Genomic DNA, 26,295 nt, shown 5'->3' with positions numbered 1-26,295 from the left:
TATTCATGTTTGAAGCTTTTCTCACACAATTGGATGTATTTCCATGTGACCGCGCCCTTATCGCTTTAGAACAGTAATCTAACATACCAGCCCTGTCTTATGCCTTCCCTTGGATATTTTTTATTTTAATCACCTATCATTCTGATGTACTGTTTGTCCGTTATTCATTTTTGCGTGGTTTTGTGCCTTTTTCATGTATGTTTTACTCCTTTTCCATGTGAACCTACCTTATTCTCTTCGGAATTCAATTCTAACTAGATAGCCTTGTCTAGCCACCCTTCTTGCACATTTCTCATTTTTCCTATGCCTTGTTTTTCTCTTTGTATTTTTCGTTATTAATTTTTCTTGGTATTTTCGAGCTTTATTTTCTTGTTTTTTTCATGTGAACATCTCCTAACTCCTTTTCAATGGAGATTTGATGTGATAGCCCTAAAGATCATATGTGTCCTGACATTTTTTCTTTTTACTGCCTCCCATTCCGGTGCACGAATCATTCAATCTTAATTTCCAAATCCTGTTTCGGATACGATTTTTGGGTTTTTCCTATGCAAACGAGGTTTCTCTTGATCGGCATTGTATTCTGATGTGATAGGATTGTCGGGCACATTTTTCTACACATTTTTCATTCTTCCCTCACTTTGTTCCAGCTAATGGATTTTTCAATATTAATTCATGTATGTGTTTTCGGGTTCGATTTTCACCTTTTTTGCATGTGAACCCCTCCTTATTCTGGTGGATATGTGTTTTATTGTGCTCACCCTATGAATCCCCTTCCCCCAAACATTTTTTCATTCTATTGCCCTTCGTTTCGGTGCCCAGATCTTTTTATATTAATTTCTACGTTGCGTTTCGAGGTCCTTTTTGGTTTTTTCCATCTGAATAGTCTTATCTTCATTGGACTTGTATTCTGACATGATAGACCTATCTAGTCCAGTCCCTCTGATTCCAGACAATCGAGCCCTTTGTGATGAGTTTCTTGTGTCATACAGTAAGAAATTGGGCTTGGTTCGTGGTACTTCCATGGTCCTGATACCTAGAGGGTTAGGGAAGGCTTTGTCCCTCCCTTACAAAGGGGAACCCTTTGTCACAACCAGACAGTTATTCTCCAATGAAGATATCCTTAGAAGCAGACTAAAGAGATCCTTGATGTCAAGAGGTGATTAACACTTCAAGAGTGTATTTTTCAATGATCAATGATTCTTTCTAGAAGCTAGTCTGTCAATTCCTTCAGGACAGGTTCATGCCTGCCAAGACACCATCTCACTACTTGTCCAAGGAGCTCTTCACAACTTCCAGGATGGTTTTAAAAGGGGTTTCCATTGACTAGAGCACTTACTTCCTTATGAAGATGGACCAGCATTTTGTTAAGGTGACTAGAGGGAATGTTACCAATGTAACCTTTGGTTCAGATCTATATGCTTTTGTGACATATTCAATCCTTAAGAAGGGTATTTTACCTCCTCCTCCATCTGATCCAGTTCCTCCCTCTCCACCTTCAGAATGTTCAAAACCCATTGACATAGAGGATATTGATTCCCCTCCTCCACTAGTCATTCAGTGGAAGCACTTGAAGCGTGTAACAAATACAATTCCACCAATCATTCCTTCAGTGCCAGTTCCTACTACCTCTGGAAGTGAACTCCTTGCCTACCTCACATGCAAAAATTTATTTAGGGCACATCGAGAGGGTTCTTTGAATATATCAATTCCTTCACTGAACCGCTTAGTGACAGGGGATGCCATTCCTTTCCTTTGCAAAGACATCCAGAGTTCTATTGAACTCTCAGTGACAGCTTGTGCTCAATAGTTATATTCTTCTTTTTATGAAGAATTGATGCAATCCAAAGGCCAGATGAATAAGGCAACCACAGAGTTAGCCTCTGCCAAAGACACTCTTTCCGATCTGTTTAAGCAGATAGAGCAGCAAACCAAAATGATTGAGACCCAGAGAGAAGACATATCTTCTTTGAAAGATCAGTTAGTAGAAGCTCAATCAAAGGTCACTAGGGTTTCTAAAGAGAAAGAGAAAATGTCCAATGAAGCTCAAGAGTTTAAGACTCTTATGGATACGAAATTGTCAAGTTTATAGATTGCGCACAATACAATGGACTCCCAAGCCTCCCAAATTAAACAATTGAAGGACCAACTAGCACAGTCACAATCCATTCCCCCAAGTCCCAGTGTCCCCATGATTCCTTCTATGTCTCAGTAGGACTTGGCTGCTCTTCAACAGAATGCCACTTTATGTTCTTTATTTCAAGCCAAGGTTGAGAGATTGCAGTATAGAATGGATATCTTACGGACTAATTTTGAGTAGTTTATGGAGTTTGTTCCTCCCTCCCACTCTTTCTTTGTTCATTATCAACAACAGAAGTTAGCCTTTTATGTTAAACTTTCAACCATGGATTTATCTCCTCCAGAGGATGGCTAGAGTGGAACCTGGTTTGCGGATCTGTTGTCTGAAGTGGTCAGGATGGTGTTTGAGGATTCAGTAGTCCCAGATTCAATGTTGATGTCCTATATGTACCTTAGAGGTGACTTGTTAATTCCAGATGATGAAGACCTCTCTTGGTATATTGGAGATGTAGTTTTGCAAGCAGTACTCTATGTACACCCGTTACAGCTTAAGATTGATGAAATATTTCAAAAGTATTCTTCTAGAGTAGCTGATTGTCCAGAGGATTATTGCCATCCTATGCTAGATTCTGTGATCTTAAATCAAAGACAGTTAAAGGCTTTGTCTCATGTGCAAAATATCAACCAACTGAGGGTGGATCTGTTATCAAGTATTTTCTTCATTTCTTCCTTGTCTTCCACCATCTTTTCATTTCTTGTCCACGTTTCCACCACATTTCCTTACTCCCTTTCTTTCTAATACTGCTAAATTGCCAGATTCTCCTACCTTATCTTATTCCTCTTTTTATGAATTTACTTATCCCTCTCTTCATCCCTTATCCCTTATTCCATTCCCATCTCTTTCATCTTTTATTCAGACTCCCCCTCAATTGGTTACAAAATATGAAGGTTTTGATCAGACAATTTTGAGAAGAAGAATATGGAGTATTGGAGATTCTTTTATGGGACCCCAAATTAATTAGCATGTGATTCCAGGAGAATGAAAGACTGCAAATCAAGCCTTTCACAACTATTTACGTTTTTCTCAGCTTCATTCTCAATCTTTGGATCCATCAATGAGACTAACTACTCATTTTTCATGGTATCTAGCCTTTATGCACCGTCACTCTCATGGTGATCAAAAGTAAGCGCCAAAGTTATGTTTGGATGTCAATATCGATGTGGATACCCATCAACTGGATGTGCTTTATTTTCATGCTATGTGCTTGCCAAGTAGATTTGTTATCCTACTAGAAAGAATGTGCCGTTAAGGAGATGTGCCTATGAGCATGAGATGTTATGCTTATAAAAGCTCATGGTGGAATTGTTGGAGGACACTTCAATGGGGACACTACAGCATGTAAGGTGTTTTAGTCTCAATTGTGGTGGCCTACACTATTGATGCAACTAAGTTTGTGAAGCACTATGATGAGTGCCAACGAACCAAAGTCTCTATTTGTAAGGATAAGATAAAGTTGACCCCATCGATAGCATGCCAATCATTTGAAAAATGGGGGATTGATTTCATTGGTCCAATCATCCTTGTTGCACAATACTTACAAGCGAGGTACATAATCATAGCCATAGACTATCTCAAAAAAACAATGCTAGGACCAGTGCCAAATTTCTTTGGGAGTAAGTGATCTTACGATTTGGATGTCCCATAGAATTAGTCAGTGATCAAGGCATGTACTTCATCAATGAAGTGATTACCCATTTGTTATCCACATTCTTAATAATCCATCAAAAACCCTCACTGTATTATCCTCAAGTTAACAATCAAAAGCTGAAGCCACAAATAAAATCCAAGTTGACTAACCTAACCAAGGTGGTCTCTGTCTCATGCAATGATTGGGACAATAAGCTAATGGCAGCATTATGAGCTTACCATTCAAGCTGACCTATGGAGCTGAAGCAATCTTACCAATTGAGTTCTTCATTCCAAGATTGAGAATACCAATCTAAGAGAGATGAGATGGCAAGGAAGCATGGACAAATTACCTAGTAGAACTAGAATGCCTATCTGAAATTCGGCTCATTGCAACCCATGCCCTAATCTATGAGAAGGCACGACGCAAGAGTTGGTTCGACAAGCGTAAAAAAATGTGATTTTGAACAAGCTAACTTAGTGTTGTTGTACCCTGTAAAGAGGCACAAAAAAAACAAAGTTCAAGGGGTTATACCCTTTCAAAGTTCATAACATTAGTAGAACAAGAAATGTGGAGCTTGAAACCCTAGAAGGAGAGAGTATATGCCTTTTCAATGGCAGTCACATCAAGAAGCACTACCCTCCATCATACCCAATACCCGAGCCTCCAATCATAACACCACCCATGAATGTTAGAGTGGCAACTATCACAAGCATAGAGGAGGTGGACGAAGAAATAGTAGCACCAATCTACTCGCACATAATGGTAACCACCCAAGAGGCACACACCTTTAATAGAGCAATTGTGTGTCTTTAACTCCAAAGAAAACAAAGTCCTAGAGTTAGAAAAAAAGAGTTGAAATGGCGTAGGGATGAGTTGAGACAAGAGCTACAGGAGGTCACAAGGATGCAAAGAGATGAAGAGGCTATAAAGAAATTGGCGGAGCTACATAATTAGCTCTAGGCAGCACTCCATGAGCAAGGCATCCTAAAGGAGCAAGTAGAACACCAAGGCCAAGACAAAGAGAAGATGCTTGTGATATGGAAAGAGCAAGAGCAGCTCATAATCATCCTCTCACGAGAGCAAAACCAAAGTCTCGAACAGATGAAAGAGAAACTTGAAGGATTTGTGGAAAGAAATGATGCTAAAATCAAGGATTTAGCAGAGCGCCTAGCGCTATCAAAAAGCAAGCACATAATGGCTAAAGGAAAAGTAAACGTGATAGAGATGGGGATGATAGCACAGTAGGAGGCTTTCTTAAACACTATGCTACATATCACTCAAGCAGAAGGAGAAAAAACAATTGATGGGCTCAAAAGAAATTTGAACTCACAAGGAGAGCATGAAGATAAAGTCTTCATGAAAAGACACACCAAGGCCAGCACCATCCTAAGTATGGAAGAGCAAAGGCAACATCTGATCAAGGCAGGATTGTCTAAGTAAGAGCTTGACCTGCTCGGATTTGGGGAATAAGAGCAATAAGCACAATCCCCTACTCAGGAGCCTATAGAGCCAATTCTAAAAGAAGGGCCTAATTTTGAGCAAGAGAATGATGAGGAAGTGCAACCCAATGTGCCAAGTCCACCCCCACAACCAGAGTCACAAGCAAAAGCACATGACGAAGACCCCACTGCCCCATTGAGAATTATGGAAATGAGGCGCTAAAGGGATTTGGAAAATCTATCACTAAGAAAGCTTAGTACCAAAGCCTCAGCCAATGCCTGAAGTCCCTATCCCTCAATGTGAAGAGTACTTGCCAATCAATTGGATACAAGAGCCGATCCTATGGGAGCAATAAGCCACTACAACCCATTCAAATTCATCTTCTCATACCCTCGATCACTTAATCAAGTATTATCACCAAGGGTGGTGGAGAAGGTAATCAAGCTTTCAATGCAGCTAGGCAAAAGGTGGCTAGAAGAAAGGGCAAGGCAACCAACGTGCAAAGCAGAGGGAACTAACTAGATATTGGGAAAATAAAATGATGGATGAACCTAGAATAGTTAAGGGTTATGAATCATAGCCAAAGTGGAGAAGGAACATATGGGATGGCAATATGGATGTGTGGATGGCTTTTTGTGACACATTGCCATATGAAAGGGATAAGCCAACCTACATGCCCTACCTAAGGAGATATGGAGTAGATATTGATCCAGAGGTGCATGGAAGGTACGACTTTCCATGAATTTACAATGTTAATACCGCGACCCCCCTGAGAAGTACATGACCTTCACTGAAAACATATTCGCCCATCTATTGCACACTTCCTCAAAGGAATTATCTTCATGTCCAGATCCGACATTTATTACTACTTGTAACTATATGTGTCTCCTAAGAATCCTTCTTAAGCAAAAGTTTACTACAGAGGGAGAGTGACTACCGCCCCTCTTTTTTGAAATAGATATGGACATAGATTATTGTGCTATGACTAGACTCATGATGAGAGCTATCCTATTATTCGCCTTTTGTATGAGCCTACTAGAGGACATGAGTGATAGTTGGTTCACGAGGTATAACCATCCATTTTTTTCCTCTACACCTCTAAACATGAGAGTGAACTTAAAAGGATACATGTTAAGCCGGTCCTTTCTAAGTAAGTCACTTAAACCTCCACCTAGCTCTGCCCTTATAAGAGAAAGGGATGTAACTTTATATCATCCCTTGCAAAAAATAAAACAAAACAAAATAAAATTTTCTCATTTGTAATGTATGAGCACTATGAACATTGCGTCTAGGGACCATTAAATCCCTAGCCCCCTCCCCACTTCATGCACTTAGGGCACATCAAGGACAGGAGTCTATGATAAACATGTCTCCCTAGTCATACACACCACCTCTCCCTTCCACAAATTAGGTCCTCACATATGGGACAACACCTTAGGCTTGATCCGTCTCCTAGTTCCACCACAACTTGCACAATGTACTAAACGATAAGACAATCCCCCTAGGTAGTGCACCGATTCTTTCTTTACATGTACATTCTGTTACCGTGCAACTAGCCAATAACTCTAAAGGCCCTATTCGATTAGTCAACATAACTTTAGCACCAACAATCTTTGATCATATGTCACAAGGTTATCCTACATGACCAATTTTCCAAAAGCCCCAAGTACCATTTCACAAACTACCTTCAACCTCTCCAATAATCCATACCATCTAGTGCCATGGGATTGGCACTCAACTAGGAGGGGGGTAACGTTAACCCTTGAAATGACACAAGTTGCAAAGAAGGCTTAAGAAGGAGCATAAGAAGACAGTGTGATGGAAAAAGAAGACCAAGAAGTGTGGAAATTTTTTTAAAATAAAAAGCAGGGCGCAAAAGAGATAAAGCGTACTTTAGCCCTTTGTAAAAGAGCACCAAGCTCCCTCTTGTGCAAGTTGTAAATCAAAAGGCACATGTGAAGGAGCCATGAGAATAGGAAAGAATAGGAAAAGAGTGAAAAGAATGACCAAGGCCAAATGGCCGGTCATGGAAATGGGTAAGTGAATGGATAAGCTCATTCTTGGTGTGTGTGCAAACTAGCTCTCTTCATATTTATTTATTTTGTAGTTGAAGGCTGTTAGGTATTCACTTTTGTCGGTTTAATTTTATTATTTTCTAACAATTGTGAATGCTTCAGTTGATGTGTAGAGCAGGTGGCAGTGGCGCTGGGAAGCACTAGGCGATAGTGTGTATTCAAGTCATTTAGAAGAAATTATCATTTTTTATGGGCGCGTGTCTTAGGCATGGCATCAATATTTATTTTGACACGCTTATTTATTGAAGCACTTGACATATATTTATTATTTTGTATGCACATGGGCGCACGATTTAAATATTCATTATTTTTCATTTTTATTAGGCACATCCCAACTCATGGAGTGCCCAACCGTTTTATTTTTTATTTGGACAAAAGCAAACACAAAGGCTAAAATATGCTAATTGTAAATTTGGGCTATTTTTGAGCTTAGAAATGAATAAAATATTAAATACATGCTTTGTGGAGCACTCACACAAGGCATGGGGGGGAGATTGTACCCAATTGGTATTTTTACTTCATGTCGTGCAAGTCTATTCTCTTGGATTTTGAGCAAAAATTAGAGTTATTTGTTCTTGGGGACCTTCCGGCACTTACGTACGCATACGGTATCCGATTTGCGCACCAGTGGTATCAAAGCGAAGCTGAGATCGAGGGCTTCCAATCGCTTACCATCTCGTGCGAAGGTGAATCTCCTGGAACGAACAGGCTCTACAGTCAGTATCGCGACAATTCGTCAGTAGCAGCGCGTTCCTAGCGGTGAAGAACCTTGTGCTACATTATCGGATAGCGAAGGACTAGCCTCTACTGACGGAGGACCACCCGGAAAGCTTCTTCATCACCACGTTTTTTTCTCCCCTCAAAGTAGCAGAGAAGAGAGATAAGTTACTTGAAGCTTCAAAGCTTAATAAGCTTTAAACAAAAAGCTTAGTCTTCTAAATCCAACACATTACGGCGGCAGCATGTACTGGTCATTGCTGATTGCATTGACGACATGCCGCCGTCCTAATCGATTTGTTTAAAACCATTAAGCTTTTACTAAAGCTTAAGGTTATTGAGTTTCCTAAAGTCTAAAGGTTTCAATCTCTCCTATAGCAGCAATTCACACTAGTTAATCTCGAACCAGTTTTTAACCTCTTTGCAAGCCCTTGTTCACACATGCGTTGTGACAGAGACGAATTCCAACAATCAAAGAATCACATGTAGACTATACGGAAGATGTATACATTTGGAAGAAGACTGACATCAATTTTCGTAACCGCGGAGAAGAAATTTTGCTAAAAAAACTTCTTTTTTTTTAACGAGCCTTGTAAACCCAACCTTGAGCTACGCTTATCCCGCTAACAAGATTTCGAGTGTGTGAGGTTGTTTGAAATTTTGCAGGATGACCGATCAAAATATGGAAGATTTTATGGCTGAATGTGATTTACCAGAACCAACAATGGAGCAAAAACTAGACCTAATTATGATGCAGCTTCAAGAGGAACGAAGAGCATATCAAACTTTGCAAGCTCAATTGGCCAATCTTCAATGATCTACTGCCGATCAAGATGGACCGCAACCTGAAGATGTTATACGATGCATGATCAATGCGACACTTGAAGCACAATCTATTCGGAAAGAAGCCAAGATAAGTAAAAGAAATTTCAAATTTCGTACTTTCAATGGGTTACGCGATGGAAAAACTATACTTGCTTTTATTAGTTAGTTTGATGATTATTTCCACGAAGAACAGTATGCCGAAAAAGATAAAATTAAGTGTGTCACTAATCATTTAGTGGACAGTGCATCGGTATGGTGGACTGTTGTCCGCAAAAGCATTGATTGTCCTACTACTTGGGAGAATTTTCAAAAGAAATTTTGTGCAGAATTTTCTTCCATCCCAGTTCCATGAAAAAGTAATCAAACAATGGGATCTTCTGCAACAAAGAGATCGCGAGCCTATTTCACAATATACCGAGAGTTTCTAGAATGCTTTATTGCAACTTCGAATGCTCGAATATGTACCTGATGCGACCCATAAGTGCAAGTTTATGTCTAGTTTGCTTGGTCACTTCTATGTGGAAGTGAACATGTTCAAGCCAACGACTCTCGAGGATGCAATTTCCTTGGCCCATGATACTGAAGACAAAATTCAAGGACGAGAGAAGTGACCACAACAATTCTCAAATAATGGTAACTTTGGTACAAAGCAATTCAATTCTAACTTTCGAAGATTCAATCAAAACCTCTTTGTTCCATCTTCATTTCGTAAATCTTGAACACGACCCCCTGCTTTACCATCGAACACAAATCCAAATCCTAAGCCATCTTTCCAGCCAAATCCCAACATTCCTAAACTTCTCACTATTACCAATATTGTTTCTAAAGCCAAATCCATAGTCTGTAATAAATGTCATCAACCTGGACATCTAGCGGTGAATTGTCAATCCAAAAAGCCAATTGTTCACATCAACTACTTGGGAGTGACTGAAGATGAAGACCATGAAGAAATGCCAGATTTCATTGAAGACGATGACGATAATAACACTACTCCACATACTTTACCTGGTATACCAAATCCCCATTCTTTAACGATGAAATGTCTTGTGCATTGTAAAGAAAAGACTGTTTTACATGATGATGGGAGCACACACGATTTTATTTCTGCAAAATTAGTCAAAGAATTGAATTTACATACTATTTTCACTCATCATTGCATCAAGGCAGCATTCTTAGGCACTAGATACAATGAAACACAAGAAGTGCATGACTTAGAAATTAAAATTGGTGATTATGCTAAACGTAGAAATTTCTTAGTTGTGCCTCTATAATCTAGTGACATTATCTTAGGAATGCCTTGGCGTTATCAATATAATCCCGATATAGATTATTTCACGCATTCAATGAAGATTCATTCTAATGGAAAACAAATCACATTGCATGGTATGCACACTTTTGATAATTACTTAGTCGTACACAGGCTAAATGTGCATTAAGAAAAGGTAGCAAATCCTACTTAATCTGGGTAAATAAAATTGAAGTTAAGAAAAATAAGATGCATCCTAGGCACGCACAATTTTTTTCACAATTTAAAGATTGTTTTGCTGTTGACTTACCACCTGGTTTACCACCCACACATCTTGAAGATCATAAAATAGACTTAATATCAGGTTCTCAACCACCATGTGAAGCACCTTATTGACATAATCAAATTGAACAGAAAGAAATTCAAACTCAAGTTGAAGAATTGTTAACCCGAGGACTCATTAGGCCCAGTAGTTCTCCATTTGGTGCACCTATTCTATTAGTTAAAAAGAAAAACAACACCTATAGGATATCCATTGATTATCGTGCCCTAAATAAGATCACTGTCAAGAATAGATATCCGATCCCTAAGGTAGACGACCTAATGGATAAACTACAAGGGGTTGCAATATTTAGCAAAATAGATCTTAAGTCAAGATACCATCAAGTATGACTGGACATATCTGATATTTTCAAAACTGCATTTAGAACTCAATTTGGACATTATGAATTCCTTCTTACGCCTTTTGGTTTAACTAATGCACCCACTACATTCAGTCGTATGATGAATCACATATTTTTGAAGCATCAGCGTTGTGTTATTGTTTTCTTTGATGACATATTGGTTTTCAATAAGAATGAGAATGAGCATTATAAACATTTATCCTTGGTTTTTAAATTATTGAAAGAGAATCAATTATATGCTAATCTTGAAAGGAGTGAATTTTTCCAAACCCAAATTGAATACTTTGGACATATTGTTTCATCTAAAGTTATTAAAGTTGACCCTAAAAAGATAGAAGCAATTTTGAATTGGCCGATACCTAAAAATGTGCATGAATTACGTTCTTTCTTAGGTCTTGCTAGCTTTTACAGAAAATTTGTAAGAAATTTTTCATTGCTTGCATTACCTTTGACAAAATTATTAAAGAAAGGTCTTGTATATCATTGGTCTGAAAATCAACAAAACTCTTTTGATTTATTAAAACATGCCTTAGCACATGCTCCTGTATTGCAACTCCCTGACTTTAATAGACCATTTTTCCTAGTACCTGACGCTAGTGGATCTGGAATGGAAGTTGTCCTTATGCAAGATTCCCATCCCATAGCCTACTCTAGCTGCAAGCTTAAACCATATGAACTCAAGTATTCTACCTATGATAAGAAATTGCTAGCTGTAGTACAAGCTTTACATCAATGGAAACACTATTTAATGGGATTTGAATTCACGATTAGAACTGACCAACAAAGTATCAAACATCTCCTTAGTCAGCCACAAATATCTGACCATCATATTAAATGGGCTACTTTTATTCAAAGTTTTCATCCACTTATCCAATATCAACCCGGAAAAGAAAATGTTGTTGCCAATACGTTGAATAGAAGACCAACTATTCATAATATCTCAGTGATATCTTTTGATTCTCTTATCACTATGAAAGATACCTATGATCAAGACCCCAGTTTTGAAGCTGATTGGAATAAATTAATTGCCAATAACTGGATTCCAATTGATTCATTGTCTTATGCTGATGGATTTATGTTTTATGAAAAAAGGTTATGTGTAACTGTTCCATTTAGATCATTTGTGTTGCATGAAATTCATTGTCCCCCCATATCAAGGCCATAGAGGTATTATTTCCACTTTACATACATTGATTGAAGATTTCTACTGGCCACAAATGAAATCTGATGTTTCTAATTTTGTATCTGAGTGTTTAATTTGTCAAAGAGTTAAGCGACACCATGGTAAGCAGTATGGTTTGTTAATGCCTTTACCAATTCCAGAATGACCATGGGAACATATTTCAATGAATTTTATTACTGGTTTGCCTAGCACTCAAACTAATCACGATATGATTTGGACTATTGTAGATTGGTTTAGCAAACATGCGTATTTCATTCCATGCAATAAAACGTTAATTGCATCTCAAGCTGCTCAATTATTTCTAAAAACTGTATTCACTAGCCATGGTTTACCAAAAGTTATTATTATTTATCATGATTCTAGATTCTGCAATAATTTTTGGACTACTTTGTTTGCTAATTTAGAAACAAAGATTGATTTTTCATCTGCATTTCATCCTGAAACAAATGGGCAAACAAAAGCTACAAACAGTACAATCTTGGATTTTTTTACATGCATACACAATTTCAAAACCACAAACATGGGATAGACACTTGCATTTACTTCAGTTTGCATACAATAACACTCCACATACAGCTACATGGAAAGCACCTTTTGAAATCATTTATGGATATAGATTACCCATATCTATTACTTCATTGTCAAACAAAGTTAAAGCTGCTGATGATATTGCCAATATGCATGCTACTATTTTTTATGAAGTCAAAGATATGATTGCGAAAGCCCAACAATCATATACTAAATAAGCAAACAAGAAAAGAAAAGCTATGAATTTCACAATTGATGATTATGTTTGGTTACGAATTGAAAAGTGAAGACTACAAAGTGTTGAGAAACACCCTGTTGTAAAGTTAGCTCCTACATTTTATGGACCTTTCAAAATCATTCACAAAATCAATGACAATGCCTTTAAATTAGAACTACCACAACACTGAAAAATCCACGATACTTTTCATATCAGTTTGTTACAACCTTTCAAAGGCCAATTACCTGCCCACCCTGTCTATGAAAATCCTCCTTTGTTAGAATAAGAAACTGAAATCCTTGAACCTGAGACTATTCTAGATACTGACTTTATGACCACTAGAACTGACCGTAGATATTCTAAATTTTTGGTGAATTTTAAAAATCATCCTGTTGAAGAGGCCCAATGGACGCACGCTCGTGACCTAAGTGCTTTCCCCTCACTGCTCAGTCCACATTGAGCTAATAGCAATTGAGGACAATTGTTATCCCACCTCGGGGGTATGATGCCAGGAGGCATATTCCACGGTTAATTTTGTGAGGTTTTGCGGTGGATTTCGTTTAAAAAAAAATTGCCGAGGCTCGTACACAAGGTGGATTCCTTGTGCGAAAAGTTGATGGGACGCTTGTCCTTTTCAGGTGTCACGTTAATTTAATGTGCAACTGGTGATTCCATAGTGGGTGATTCCGCAAAAGACATATTTAAATTAATGGACTTTATGAGTTTAGAGTGCGCACTCGTATTAAATTGAAGTTAGGACTCCATTCCTTTTTTAGGGCTATTGGTACAATTGGACAACCTAGAATGCTTTTTTTTTTAATTCTGCGTCTAAGATGTAAATAAACCTTGCCAAGTTGAAAGGTCTCCTACATTGGTAACGAGACCTTATTTAGCACACTAACCTCCTTTATAGGGAGGACTTGGACCGTTGGTATACGACAATCTCTATTGCTTCTTTGTCATGACTTTTGTATTCGTTTAGTCATCTAACCTTCTCTAAAAGAGAGTTTATGCACAATGGCCTAGAGCCATCCCACATCTTGTAAGCTTGTAATATTGTACTTTTTTTGTAATTAATACAATAACCTAGTACTACGAAGAGAGAGAGAGAGAGAGAGAGAGATTATACTTTTCTAAAAGCTACAATTTTCAATCATTCAATTCTGAAATAGGGAAGGTTGATTCCATTGCATTGAGGCAATAATTAGACATATTTTTGCACAGTTTAACTATAATTCTAGTGGTTTTCAATGCAGTGAGGCAATAATTAGTCAAAATTCTGCATCATTTTGTTATGATTTTAGCTACTTTTTGCATAACCATTGACATGTCTTAACATGGGATGTCACTCGAGCTCTCACTTTAAAGTTTCTTTTTGTATGATATGCTCATATTGCATTGTCATTTTTCGAATGCTTTTTGCATGTTATCACACAATTGGTTGTTGCCTCACATTACATATCATAGAATTTGTGTGGTAAGTTTCTTTCCTCCTTAGATGTGGTGCCCTATTTTCCTTACACCTAGATCATGTCGTTTTTCTTGGCCCACATTTATAATTAATCATTTATTGCCTCTCTACTTATCTGTATACTAATGATTAGATTAGCAGGGTACAAGCTGATGTCTTATCAGTTTGGTAATTCCTTGTGGGGGACCCTTCAAGATTGGGCATTTTGTTGGGTGTGAGATTTTTTTGTCCAATACTTTTATCCCTAGTCCCAGTTTACTTGGATCCTTGCATAGGGCCTTGGTGTATATCCCCACCAACTGCATTGTTGGTCCTCCTCGAGCTATCTATCAAAGGAGGCAAAATAGGCAAATATTTCTCTAACAAAATTAGGAAGGTTTTGGCCCTATGATAGTATTTGCATAACTCGTTGTGCATACCCAACTCATAAAACAAAAAATTACAATAATAGGTACTCATTAAAGATGGAAGGTTCTCTAGGTCCCCTTTAAAGCCATCAATTCAGGTTTGATAGAAGTATCCTAACCTAGAATCTTTAGTGTTGATCTTCCATGCAAGATCATGACACATTTTTTAATTAAAACATGTTAGTGACAGATTGATCAAATTTGGACAACTCCTTAATTTGCATTGGTCATTCCATCTATTGTTTGCTAATTCAAATAGTGATTGCTTCACAGGGTTCAGTTCTGCTTTCTTTCAAGTGCTTGTCCAATGGTGCACTTGATTTCCTTTTTAGGCTTCTTACAAAGAATGAACTAAGAAACATGTGGCAGTATGTACAGAGGAGAACAACATTCATGTAGAAGCTAAATAGTTCAATAAAAAGAGAGAGAATTGCATATGTTGATCTAATTGAGTCCAAGATATAACTAAGCCAAAGTTGAGTTTCCAAATTGGGCATCCTTATAAAAATAGCCCATCATGCGACCAACCATTTTTATAAAGGAAAATTTCTTGCATGTAAAAGATCATACAAAGATATTGGTGCTAATCTAGTAAAATGCAATGTCAAAAGAAGCTTCTCTCATTGGAAACTATTTTATTCTCAAAACCTTTTGATTCATGAATTGTTACAAGATCTTGTATACAACATAGGAGCATAAACACATCCATATCCAAATACAAGACCATAACAAATTTGGATGCAACAAATTTTTGGCTCATAAATTGATACAAACCAAAATACAAGGGCATATTCTTGCTAAATTTATATCAAGTACACAATGCATGCCATGGGAATGAAGCCCATGATCTTTCTAGATTTGTCAACCACAAAAGAGATGTCTAAGTATGTCTATAATTCAAGATATAGATCTCAAATTTAGATTTGCTATCAATAAAGGGGACAATTACATGATATCAATAGATGGCAACATGGGTGACTTTGACGTCATCCTTCTGATATATAGATGAAAAATTATGACCAACTACAAGATGCTCTGAGATGTCAAAAATTAGACATGTTGCCTATGTTAGTGATTATCTCTAGCAAAACAAAAGATTGGTGTATACAAAGTTGCTAGCAAAGCTTCAAGCAATAGGATTGAGTAGATGGTAACATCAAGGCTCGGATTCTTTGGGGATATACTTGGTATAAAATGGATATGATAATATCTATATATTTTTTGGAGTGGTTTGAGATGCCTATGAACCTACAATACTATTTATATTTTGTAACTCCAATATTCTTATCTCGTTTCTCAACTTATCAAGGCTTCAAAATAAGCATGGAAAACACTTACAACCAATGTATAGAACCTCCACAATCTTTGTCGAAGCTCAAAAGTCTACTTAGAACAATGTTGTTGTATGCATGTTCCTAATGCTAAGAAACTAATCAAAGCAGAGTCATCGAAGCCAGGAACACCTGCAATACATCAAAAACCTTGTAATAATGCTTATGAAATGCAATCAAAGATTTAAAAAAGAGCTAAGGACTCTTATGGAATGCAATGGAGTTACATAAATAATCTAAGAAATGTAACACACACACACACACACACACACACACACAAAGATGGATATTTTTCTAAAAGCTACAATTCTCAAAGGCATTCAAGTCTAAAATAGGAAAGGTCAATTTGATTGCAGACAATTTTTTCATGTTGGGGGGCTTACAAACTAAGAAAGGTAGAGAGAGAGAGAGAGAGAGATGTACTAACATCCTTTTAGACGCCTGAAAGACGTATAGGAAAAACAGAGATACATCATATTTTTCAATTACAATCCACATTGAGGTGTCATTGGTACAAACAAAAGCTAGGGTGCCATGAGCACAAAAAAGAAACGAAGGAGTAAAGTTATCAAAGTTATAGCATACATCTTGACCCAAAAGTAACTTAGCACTTAGGCTTTTTAAACTCCTTTAAAATGACTAACACTTCAATAAATAGCCCATTTTCCCTTCTTTTGAGCTACCTTCATCTTGGCAATTTCACATGGTCGTGCTTTGAGCTATGTTAACGTAAGTTCATCTATTGACCCATAACTTAGTTCCCTTAAAACATTCTGATTGCTTTGATACTTCTCATTTATTTTCCATGCTTCCAAAGTCCAAAGTTGCTTGGTTCTATCATTGCTTAATGGCTTTCCATGGTGTAATCCACTTGAATCCTTTTTCTTCCAACATTGGCCTTATTTTGGTCTCTTACTTGTATGTGTCTGAACATCCTTGGTGCTTTTCATTAGATAGTTCCTCCTGTTTCATCATGCCATCCCTCGAGAAGGCCCCTTAAATGTGCATGGAAAGCAATCTTCTTTTGCTTCATTAACTACAAAAAAGATCATGTATGTCATACCTTTCTAATCTACCTCACATTTTCAATTTCATTATATACTTGTTGATCTACCTCCTTCCTTGTTTTGATTTCAATCTATGCTTCCACTTGGACCTAGGTCATTATTTCCTTGATTTCATCTTCAATTGTCTTGTTGGTTGTAGCCAACTCCATTGCTAGCTTTCCTTCTAGCTGCACCAAGCATGTAAGCACTTCAACAAGTTGTCCTTCAAAACTACAGTCTCTACTTCCAAGTTGCAAACTCAATGTAGATATTTCTCCCATGGGTGATCTCTTTATCTAGCTTGGGTAGCAATCCCAAGCCCATCAAAAGAGTCTTTGGCTACATCTCCCTATAAGGTATGAGCTAAGGTCTAACACTCACCCCCAAGTTGGTACCCTTGCTCCACAGGGGGAAGGAAATAAGGTTAAAAACTACTCAACTCGTCCTTGCAAACAAAATTCTTACATGAGAGAGAGAGAGAGAGAGAGACTACATTAAATAAAACACAAAAAACAATAAGTGAAAAATTATCACACAAAGTAAATATTATGGCCTTTCGAGGATAAGCCAAAAAAGAAAAGGCCCACTCAGCCTTTTAGTTTGGAAACCACTCAGCCTTTTAGTTTGGAAACAACTAGCAAGTGTAGGCGATTCACTTATAAAAGTATGAAACCATTAATTTTATACGCATGGAGGCATACTTGACATATTAGCGTGAATAGTGTGTTAGAGACTTGATACTAGAACACATTTTGTGCCCGTATGGAACCAAGCCTTTTTCAGGCAAAATGTAAAGCCAATATGTTATTAGGGCACACTAAATGTAAAAAGTCATGAAAGAGTTCTTGCTTAAAGATAACATTCAATCAACCAAATCCTAGGGTGAAGGAAGCATTAAGGAAATAGCACACCATAGAACGCAAGATGACTTAGCCATGCATATGCACATGCATGCATGTGAGTATGCACACATCTGTACACAATATAAAATCAGTCATGTACCTTAAATTCATAATTGTTAAGGTATGGCATATTCAAAGAGTTTTCAATTGTGTCCTTTGTAATGTCTCATTTTGGTGACAATCAAGGTGAAATTAGTAAATTACAAAATCAATCGCATACTTTTCACTTAAATTCATAAACACAAGGTATAGCATAGTGAATACAATCACCATCAAATTAATATCTGATTTATGTCATTAATTACAAGATATCAAGTTTTGAAGTACTACAACTCAATTTACTAAAATATCAAAGTAAATTGAATAAAAAGATAGATACAATTAGGTCAAATTTATGCTCAAGTGGACAAGAAAGAAAGCCAAGGGTGTAATGCATTCAAAAAAGTGTCCAACGGAAACGAATTTGACCACCATGACACCCTCAGCCAAGGGCCAAAGAATGCACTTTTGGAGAAAGGCAAATTTTGAACTACATTGGCTCTACACTACAACATCTTTCCAACACACCAATTGAATTGACGCTGGTTGTAAAAGGGGTTTTGTTTCTCTATTACTGTCCAACTGCTGCATGTGAAACCATGAAGACTCTTTTTACCGAAAGAAAGGCCACCCATCCAGACTATTGTGAATCCAGCCCTATTAGACTTAGGCCGGATTCAAACGAGCAGCGGCAGGGGTATGCAACAGGGGCGTGCCTTTGACATGGAGCACCCCAAGTGGCTGAGACCCTTTCAGCAAAAACCCTCTTGCTTTACTGCAGCATGCTCTGCCACTGGCTTCACCATTCACACCAAAGAGGTGGAAGGCTGGTCAGATTTGCATTGCTGCTGCCTCCCTCTGAACCCAACCTAATATGAAAGCTAATAGTGTGATACATGTGGCATGGCCCAAATCAAGCTAGGAATGTAGCATCCCTTGGATTAAACCAAGGAAAGAAACCCCACGCATATCCATAGTCCTCAGGAATCACAATAAAGAAACAAATGAGTAACCCAACTAGCATCAACTATCAAGAAATATAAACATGTTATACCTACATCCACAAGCATCACATTTGAATGACAAGTCTACGGCACCAATCCTTTCACCAACTAGAAATACTTGCATCCACAAGTATCACACATAAAAGGCATGCCTAAAGCATGAATATTTTGACCCAGCAGTTATACTATGCTTTGTAATGTATACCTTCAGGAGGGCGTACTCCACCTACTTATGAGGTTACATGGCTTATATATATGAGGCTGCTACTGCTCCCTTACCAAGTTTCTGCTGTCTCCAGTTTTGTGGCAGAAGCGTCATGAGTTGGCCCCACATCTTGTCCAATATGCCGTTGAATGAGCTGTTGTAAATCTGACATAACCTCGTGTTCCCTCTTTGCCTTCTCCTCATAGTTGGACATGGCCAATGCTTGTTTGTCCTCAGTAATGTACACTTAGCTTTCTTTTCTGATAACAAGGCTACTTCACCTTTATCAAGTTCCTGCTGTCTCTGAGTTTTTAGCAAAAGGATCACGAGTTGACCCCACATCTTGTCCAATATGCCATTGAGGAAGCTGTTGTAAGACTGACATAACCTTGTGTTCCCTCCTTGCCTTCCCCTCATAATTGAACATTGCCAATGCTCATTTGTCCTCAGCACTATACACGATTTTATTTTCTGATAGTAAGCTACTGCACCCATATCAAGTTTCTGCTGTCTCTGGTTTTGTAGCAAAAGGATCATGAGTTGGCCCCACATCTTGTCCAATATGCCGCTGTATAAGCCGTTGTAAGTCTGACATAACCTTGTGCTCTCTCTTTGCCTTCTCCTCATAGTTGAACATGGCCAAAGCTCGCTTGTCCTCAGCACTGTACACTTGGTTTTCTTTTCTGATACGAATAGCATTCATGCGCTGATGCCTGCTTCCACTCATCACATAACCCAGACTCTCAAACTTCTGAATTTCCTCAGCTGAAAGGCCAACTTCTCCTCTTCTAGGAATACGTTTCCCTTGCTGAACGTATTGTGCAATAGCATCTCCTTCACCAGGCCTTAAAGCTCCTCCATAGCTTATGTGGCCCTCTGCTCTTGGTGCAGGGGCTGGCCCGACAATTGGTTCATTCTCAAGTCCAGCAGCAGCTGCTTTCTTCTGTGCTTCTAACAAGACTTTAAATTTCATAGCCTCCTCATCAATCTCAATAGCATTTCCTTCATCTTTATCAGAGCCTGCATCTGACTCTAACAAAGATGCATCTTTCAAATCCTTTCCAGGAGACGAGGGGGGAGAAGCAGATGAAGAGTGATACCGGTTTTTATTTCTTGAGACCGGAGACTCCTTGCTTGCATCCGACTCAGAACCATCAGTGCTGACATCCCTCTTCCACTTGTGTTTCTCACGTCCTGATTTTCTTTTATCTCTACCACTAGCACCCCCCTTCTTCCTTGAACTTCCTTTCCTCTTCTTCTGTGGATATTTCCTCTGTTTCTTCCTTCTGACATCCTCATCTGAGCTGGAAATCTCAGAGCTTTCATCCTCACTGATCTTCGTTTTCTTCTGTGAACCACTCCTTTTCTTCCTTCTGACATCCTCATCTGAGCTTGAAAACTCAGTGATTTCATCATCACTAGCCTTCTTCTTCTTGCTCCTGTTTTGCTTCCTTCTCATGTCCTGGTCCGAGCTTGAAAGTTCAATGCTTTCATCATCACTGGTTTTCCTCTTCTTATTCCTGCTTTTCTTCCTTCTGATGTCCTCATCCGAGCTTGAAAGCTCAGTGCTTTCATCTTCACTGACCTCTGATGACTTCTTGCTTTGATTGGCTGCAGATTCAGCCCTTCCTCTTTGTCTTTCAGATGTCTTGGGCTCAGAAGCATGAGTCAACCTCACAGCTGAAGCTTCTTCTGCATGTTCTGAGTCAGTCAAGTTTGCAGTATCAACTTGCCCCATCATATGGCCAGTGTTGGTCCCATGAGGGGGGCTTGGAGTAACTCTCCAGATACATGCTTTCATTTTCTTGCGCAATTTCTCCCGCTTAAGCATCCTGTACTCATGCCCGCTAAGGCCTTTTAGGTCAGCATCATCGCTGTCTGAATCTCTCTGTCTGTCAATGTTCTCAGAAAGAAAATCGTGTTGATAGGGTAAATATGTGGGACTAGACCTGTCACCCCTGCCACTGCCACCATAGCCATTACTGTCCTCAGGGTCGCGTCTTTCAGAGGACCTGCGGTTGGGGGATCTACTTCGCCAGCGGACAGAAGGGCTAGGGTTTAGGTAGTGCCTGTCAACCCTACCATGGCCACCATAGACACTACTGTCTTTGGGGTCCAGTCTCTCTAAGGACCTGTGGTCCGGGGATCTGCTTTGCCAGCGGACAGAAGGGCTAGGGTTTCGGTGGTGCCTCTCACTCCTATCACGGCCACCATAGCCATTACTGTCTTTGGGGTCTGGTCTCTCTAAGGACCTGCGGTCAGGGGATTTACTTTGCCAGGGGACGGAAGGACTAGGGTTTCGGTGGTGCCTGTCACGGCCACCACCATAGCCATTACTGTCTCTGTGGTCCGATCTCTCTAAGGACCTGCGCTCAGGGGATCTGCTTTGCCAGCGGACGGAAGGGCTAGGGTTTCGGTGGTGCCTGTCACGGCCACCACCATAGCCGTTACTGTCTCTGTGGTCCGATCTCTCTAAGGACCTGCGCTCAGGGGATCTGCTTTGCCAGCGGACGGAAGGGCTAGGGTTTCGGTGGTGTCTGTCACCCCTATCACGGCCACCACCATAGCCATTACTGTCTTTGGGGTCCGGTCTCTCTAAGGGCCTGCGGTCCGGGGATCTGCTTCGCCTGCTGTCACGACGACTATAGCCATGACTGTTTTTGGCGTCCCGTCGGTCTGAGGGCCTGCGGTCCGGGGATCTGCTGCGCCACCGGGCAGAAGGGCTAGGGTTTCGGTGGTACCTGCTATGGTTTCGTTCGCGTGGTCTGTCGTCCTCGGGGCTGCTAGACGTGCGTCGACGACCCATCTCTCTCTCTCTCACTCAGACACTCTATCGCATTCCTATCACGAGGTGTTACTTCCGCAAGTATGTGTACTAAAGTTCAATAACGCACAACCTTTGGGGTTGATTGTGTACCTCCAAAATAGAGGCACTCCATGAACTAACTAGAGTTCAAAAGGCATGGCACCCATTCATTGGTGTCTTTGAGATTCCCTCTCCTCAAGTCTCCTTTCTCTCACGTCTCTCTCTCTCTTCCAGATAACTACATATCGTCTCTATCTCCCACTTCGGCAGAGGTGGGGTCCATGTCGAGTCTGCAACCATGGCTATTATACCTTTACTCCACTTTCTACATGCCCAAGTCCATAGCATGGTGCAACTCTTAAACAACTTCCAAGGTGCAATGGCGGAAGGGATCCTTTTTGTTGCCAAACCACACCTAACATGTAAAGTTCAACATCATGAGCTTCTACACAAGGGAGGAACCACATGTCTAAAGGAAAAAAGGAAAAACAGCCCCTTTTCCCACATGGCAAAATCTCAAAACTCCTTATGTATGAGTCTCTCCCCATTGAGTGCATGTAGGGGGCTACAGGCCCCCACTAGCATCACAACCACCATAGTGGTAGTGGCAGCCCAACAGCATAAGGGCCCTACTATCTGCCCATTGATACCCAAAAAGATGAGGATGCTAGCACTGTGCTTGGAGTGCTTACCTACAACAACTAGTTCAAACCAATCAAGTGAGTGAAGTTCTCCTTCATCGTGCAAGGCCACTCCATCCCTTGCTTTGCTTCATCCAAGAGCACATATAATCCCTCCAACCTACGTTAGCCATTGGCAATCTAAGCACCAATTTTGAGACCCCTTCTTGGTGATGTTCCACCTACAAATATTACAAAGTATAAGTTGCCTTCTTCGGTGCCTTTGAAGTAGGTCCTTTTCCCAAACCAAAGATAATGTTTTGCTTTATAATGTTTGTCATTGTTTAGCTCTGATAATTCTGCCCCTTCACTTCTGATGCATGAGATTACTTAAGGGTTGCATGCATGCATTTTTGCATATACTATTAGACAAAATCAACTTCTTCTACCATTATCATATTGTATTGCATGCACAAACATTTCCAAGATTACTAATAGTCAACATGTGGATTTGAGGCTCTATTTTTATTAGATTATTGATAGTCAACATGTGGATTTGAGACTTTATTTTTATTAGAGCCTTAAATATCAAGCTTTTGAAACTTTTTGGCAATAGTGATATAGTGTTAATGATGGGGAAGGCTCGCAATTCACAAAATTTTAACCTCAAGCAAATACATCAATTGTCATTGATAAAAGATGCCATGAATAACATTGTAGTTATGTAAAAAATTACATGATGCAACAAACAAAATCTAAGCAAGGAGTAGAGAATACATAGCAAATATGAGAAGAATAGAAACTACTTTAATTTCAAATGAACTGATACAAAGATGGATGTGTCTACCCATGTGCTTCTGTTGTGAAGCTTAAATGGCAATCCAGACATGTGATAGGTGAAGAGCTTAAGGCTAACTGGAAGAACTCTAATTGGGTGAAAGATAGAGTAATGATGGCTTTGAAGGGGTCTTCCTTTTATAGCCTAGGAAGGTAGTTTGGTCAACATGTCCGACCATATTATGAACCTTCCTTAATCGGCCAAGGAATATTCCCTTATGTTTGCTAGTCCTAATCTATCCTCAATGGATAATTTCACATTGACCTGCACAAGTATAGTTATCTCCTTATACTCGGTCATGCCAAATGCTTTCAAGATCTCTTGTGTATACTTCTAATGAGAGATGAAGATTTTGCTAGGGACTTCAATCCCCAAACAATAGTGCAACACGCCCAAGTTTGTCATTTCAAACTCATAGCTCAAAGCCTTTCGAGTCTAATGGATCATATCTTCATAGTTAGCTGTAAATAAGAAGGTCATCCACATATAAGAAAATCACTATAGGCTTTTCATCATACATGTAAACATACGAGCTAGCATATAAGGCACATCTTTTGAAATTTAAGCCTTAAAAATTTTTATCTATCCACTCGTAAGGTCTTGTTTCAGCTCATAGAATGCCTTCTTTAGCTTACAAACTTTTTTTTTCAAAATAAGAGGCCTCAAATCCTGGTGGTTGAGTTATATATATGTTCTCCTTGAGGTCCAAGAATGTTGATTCACTATCCATTTGGTAAATGGGTCACTTCTTATTGCTGCAAAAGTATTGTACAAATAGTAATCATTCTAGCAATTGGAGGAAATGATTCTTAAAAATCAAATCCTTCAACCTATGAAAATTTTTATATAACTAATCTAGCTTTGTATTGTTCCAAGCTACCATCAACCCTATACTTTATCTTCCAAATCCACTTGATGCCAATAGTCTTCCTCTTTTATGTCAAATCAACTAACTCTTAAGTGTCATTTTTCATTATGTTGTCATACTTAGCTTGTATAGCTTCTCTCCATGATGGATTAGTAAGTGCTTCTTCCAAGTCTACTAGCTCATTTACTTCTCTCATAATCTCATCCACATTAAGGCCATATTGACTATGTGAGCAAAAGCCTTCCTTTGCTCCTCTATTTTCTAAGACCTCCTTGGTCCATCTACCTTTTCATAGTTGTAGACATAGGATTACTGTGATCATAGAGTTACTTCATGTATTGTAAAAATCACTTTTTCGATAGTGTGGTCAGAGGTTGGTGTACTTTCTCCTCATCATCTAAAGATGATAGTTCCTTCTCCTTGAGGATAAGAACAACTCTTGGGGCAAATTCATAGTGGACTGCTTTTTTGTTGGATGATAAAGTGGAAAAACTTGTATTATCCTCCTCCACTCTATATGGCTGCTCCTTGAACACCATATCATAGCTCACTTATGATATTCTTTGCCTCTTGGTCATATAAATTGTAATTCTTTTGCTCATTACTATAACCCAAGAAGATACACTTTGTACTTTTTGGTTTTAAATTGTTTCTTGTATCCTTTGGAATATGGGCATAACATTTACATCAAAAAGTTCTAAAGTGCAAGACAAATGATTTCTTATTAATATAGACCTTGTGAGGAGTTTTACCCTTAAGAGCCTTTGTGTAACTCCGATTAAGAATGTAAACTATAGTATTAATAGCTTCCACCCAAAACCGAAGAGACAATCATTGCCTTTAAGCATGCACCTTGCCATTTCCATAATGATGGGATTTCAGTGTTCAACAATACAATTCTATTGAGGTGTATGAGGCATCATCAATTGATACTCAATCCCTTTACTCTTGCAAAAGTCTTCAAATTGAGTTGAACTCACCAACGCCATATGTTCTAAATTTCTTTTCATTTTTTCATGTTTCACCCTCAACAAGTTTTAGAGCCTTATCTTGAAGGAAATATATCCATGTCTTCCTACTATAGTTGTTGCGGATCAACATGAAATAAGAAGATTTCCGCGAAGTTTGTGTAGGCATTTTACCACACAAGTCAGTATGCACTAGCTATAGATGATTCTTCACACTCTATTCTTTTTTTCTTGTGGAAATGCCTTTCTTTGTTACTTGCCCATCACACAAGCATGTTCCTTCATTTCAATTAACTACATGTAAGTGAGTAACCATACACCTTGCTTATGTATCTCCTTTAATATTGCAAAATCAATGCATCTTTGAAAAATCTGTGTTTTATCCTTCTGCGTGTGCTGAAAATGCTTCAGCAAACCTGCGTATGCGAAGAATACCTTCCAATGAACAACTTTGCAGTTCGGAGTTTCTGCGCAGGAATAGCCCTTCTATGAGTTTTGAACAGAAGTCAATTTTGACTTCAAATGACTTATTTGACTTGCAGAGTTGCAGACTTATGTGACTTGCAGAGTTCCAGAACTTGCAGAACTTGGTTGCTTTATGTGACTTGCAGAACTTGACTTGAAAGAACTTTGAAGACTTGAATGGTTGAATGACTTTAGGTGACTTAGGGGATTAAGAAGCTTTATGCTTCTTGGTCCGTCGTCAATTTTGAGGACATGAATATGTCCTTGGCGGAAAAATCGGCGCCCAGAACATCCTCACGTCCTTGATAATGAATCGTTTTGAAGCTTAAGTTAAGCTTCTAATTGACTAAGCTTTGTAACTTAAAGATTGAAGCTTTTAAACTTGGCAAGAGATATGGCTTATCTCTGTTTCTTGACGACTTGAAGAAGAGGATGTAGGAGTGGTCCTCCACCTCTGCAAGCTTGTCCTTCGTAGTCTGATGATGGAAACATAGGTTATTGATCGCCAAGAATCCACCTGTATCGACCGTTCGTGACGAAATTGACCGTAGAGCTCGATCGTTCCAGGAGCTCCGCCTTCGCACAAGATGGGTAGCGATTGGAAGCTCTTGATCTCAGCTTCGCTCTGATACCACTGGTGCACA

General features: G+C 39.0%; 1 protein-coding gene across 1 annotated transcript; it reads right to left on the bottom strand.

Moving 5' to 3' along the window:
- Positions 1–18,247: 18,247 nt before the first annotated feature.
- LOC148012322 (uncharacterized) lies at positions 18,248–21,971 on the bottom strand. Its single transcript, XM_087668929.1, has one exon. The coding sequence runs from the start codon at positions 21,890–21,892 to the stop codon at positions 19,583–19,585; it is 2,310 nt and encodes a 769-aa protein (XP_087525055.1). The 5' UTR covers positions 21,893–21,971; the 3' UTR covers positions 18,248–19,582.
- Positions 21,972–26,295: the final 4,324 nt, after the last annotated feature.

The sequence above is a fragment of the Lygodium microphyllum genome, chromosome 27 (genome assembly GCF_053477565.2).
Source record: "Lygodium microphyllum isolate KBCC chromosome 27, Lygodium_microphyllum_v1.1.10, whole genome shotgun sequence".
In the NCBI taxonomy this organism is placed as follows: domain Eukaryota; kingdom Viridiplantae; phylum Streptophyta; class Polypodiopsida; order Schizaeales; family Lygodiaceae; genus Lygodium; species Lygodium microphyllum.
This window is presented reverse-complemented; position numbering and strand designations above follow the sequence as displayed.

Coding starts and splice junctions, on each gene's coding strand:
- LOC148012322 (XM_087668929.1), bottom strand. CDS start 21,892: ATGGGTCGTCGACGCACGTCTAGCAGCCCCGAGGACGACAGACCACGC.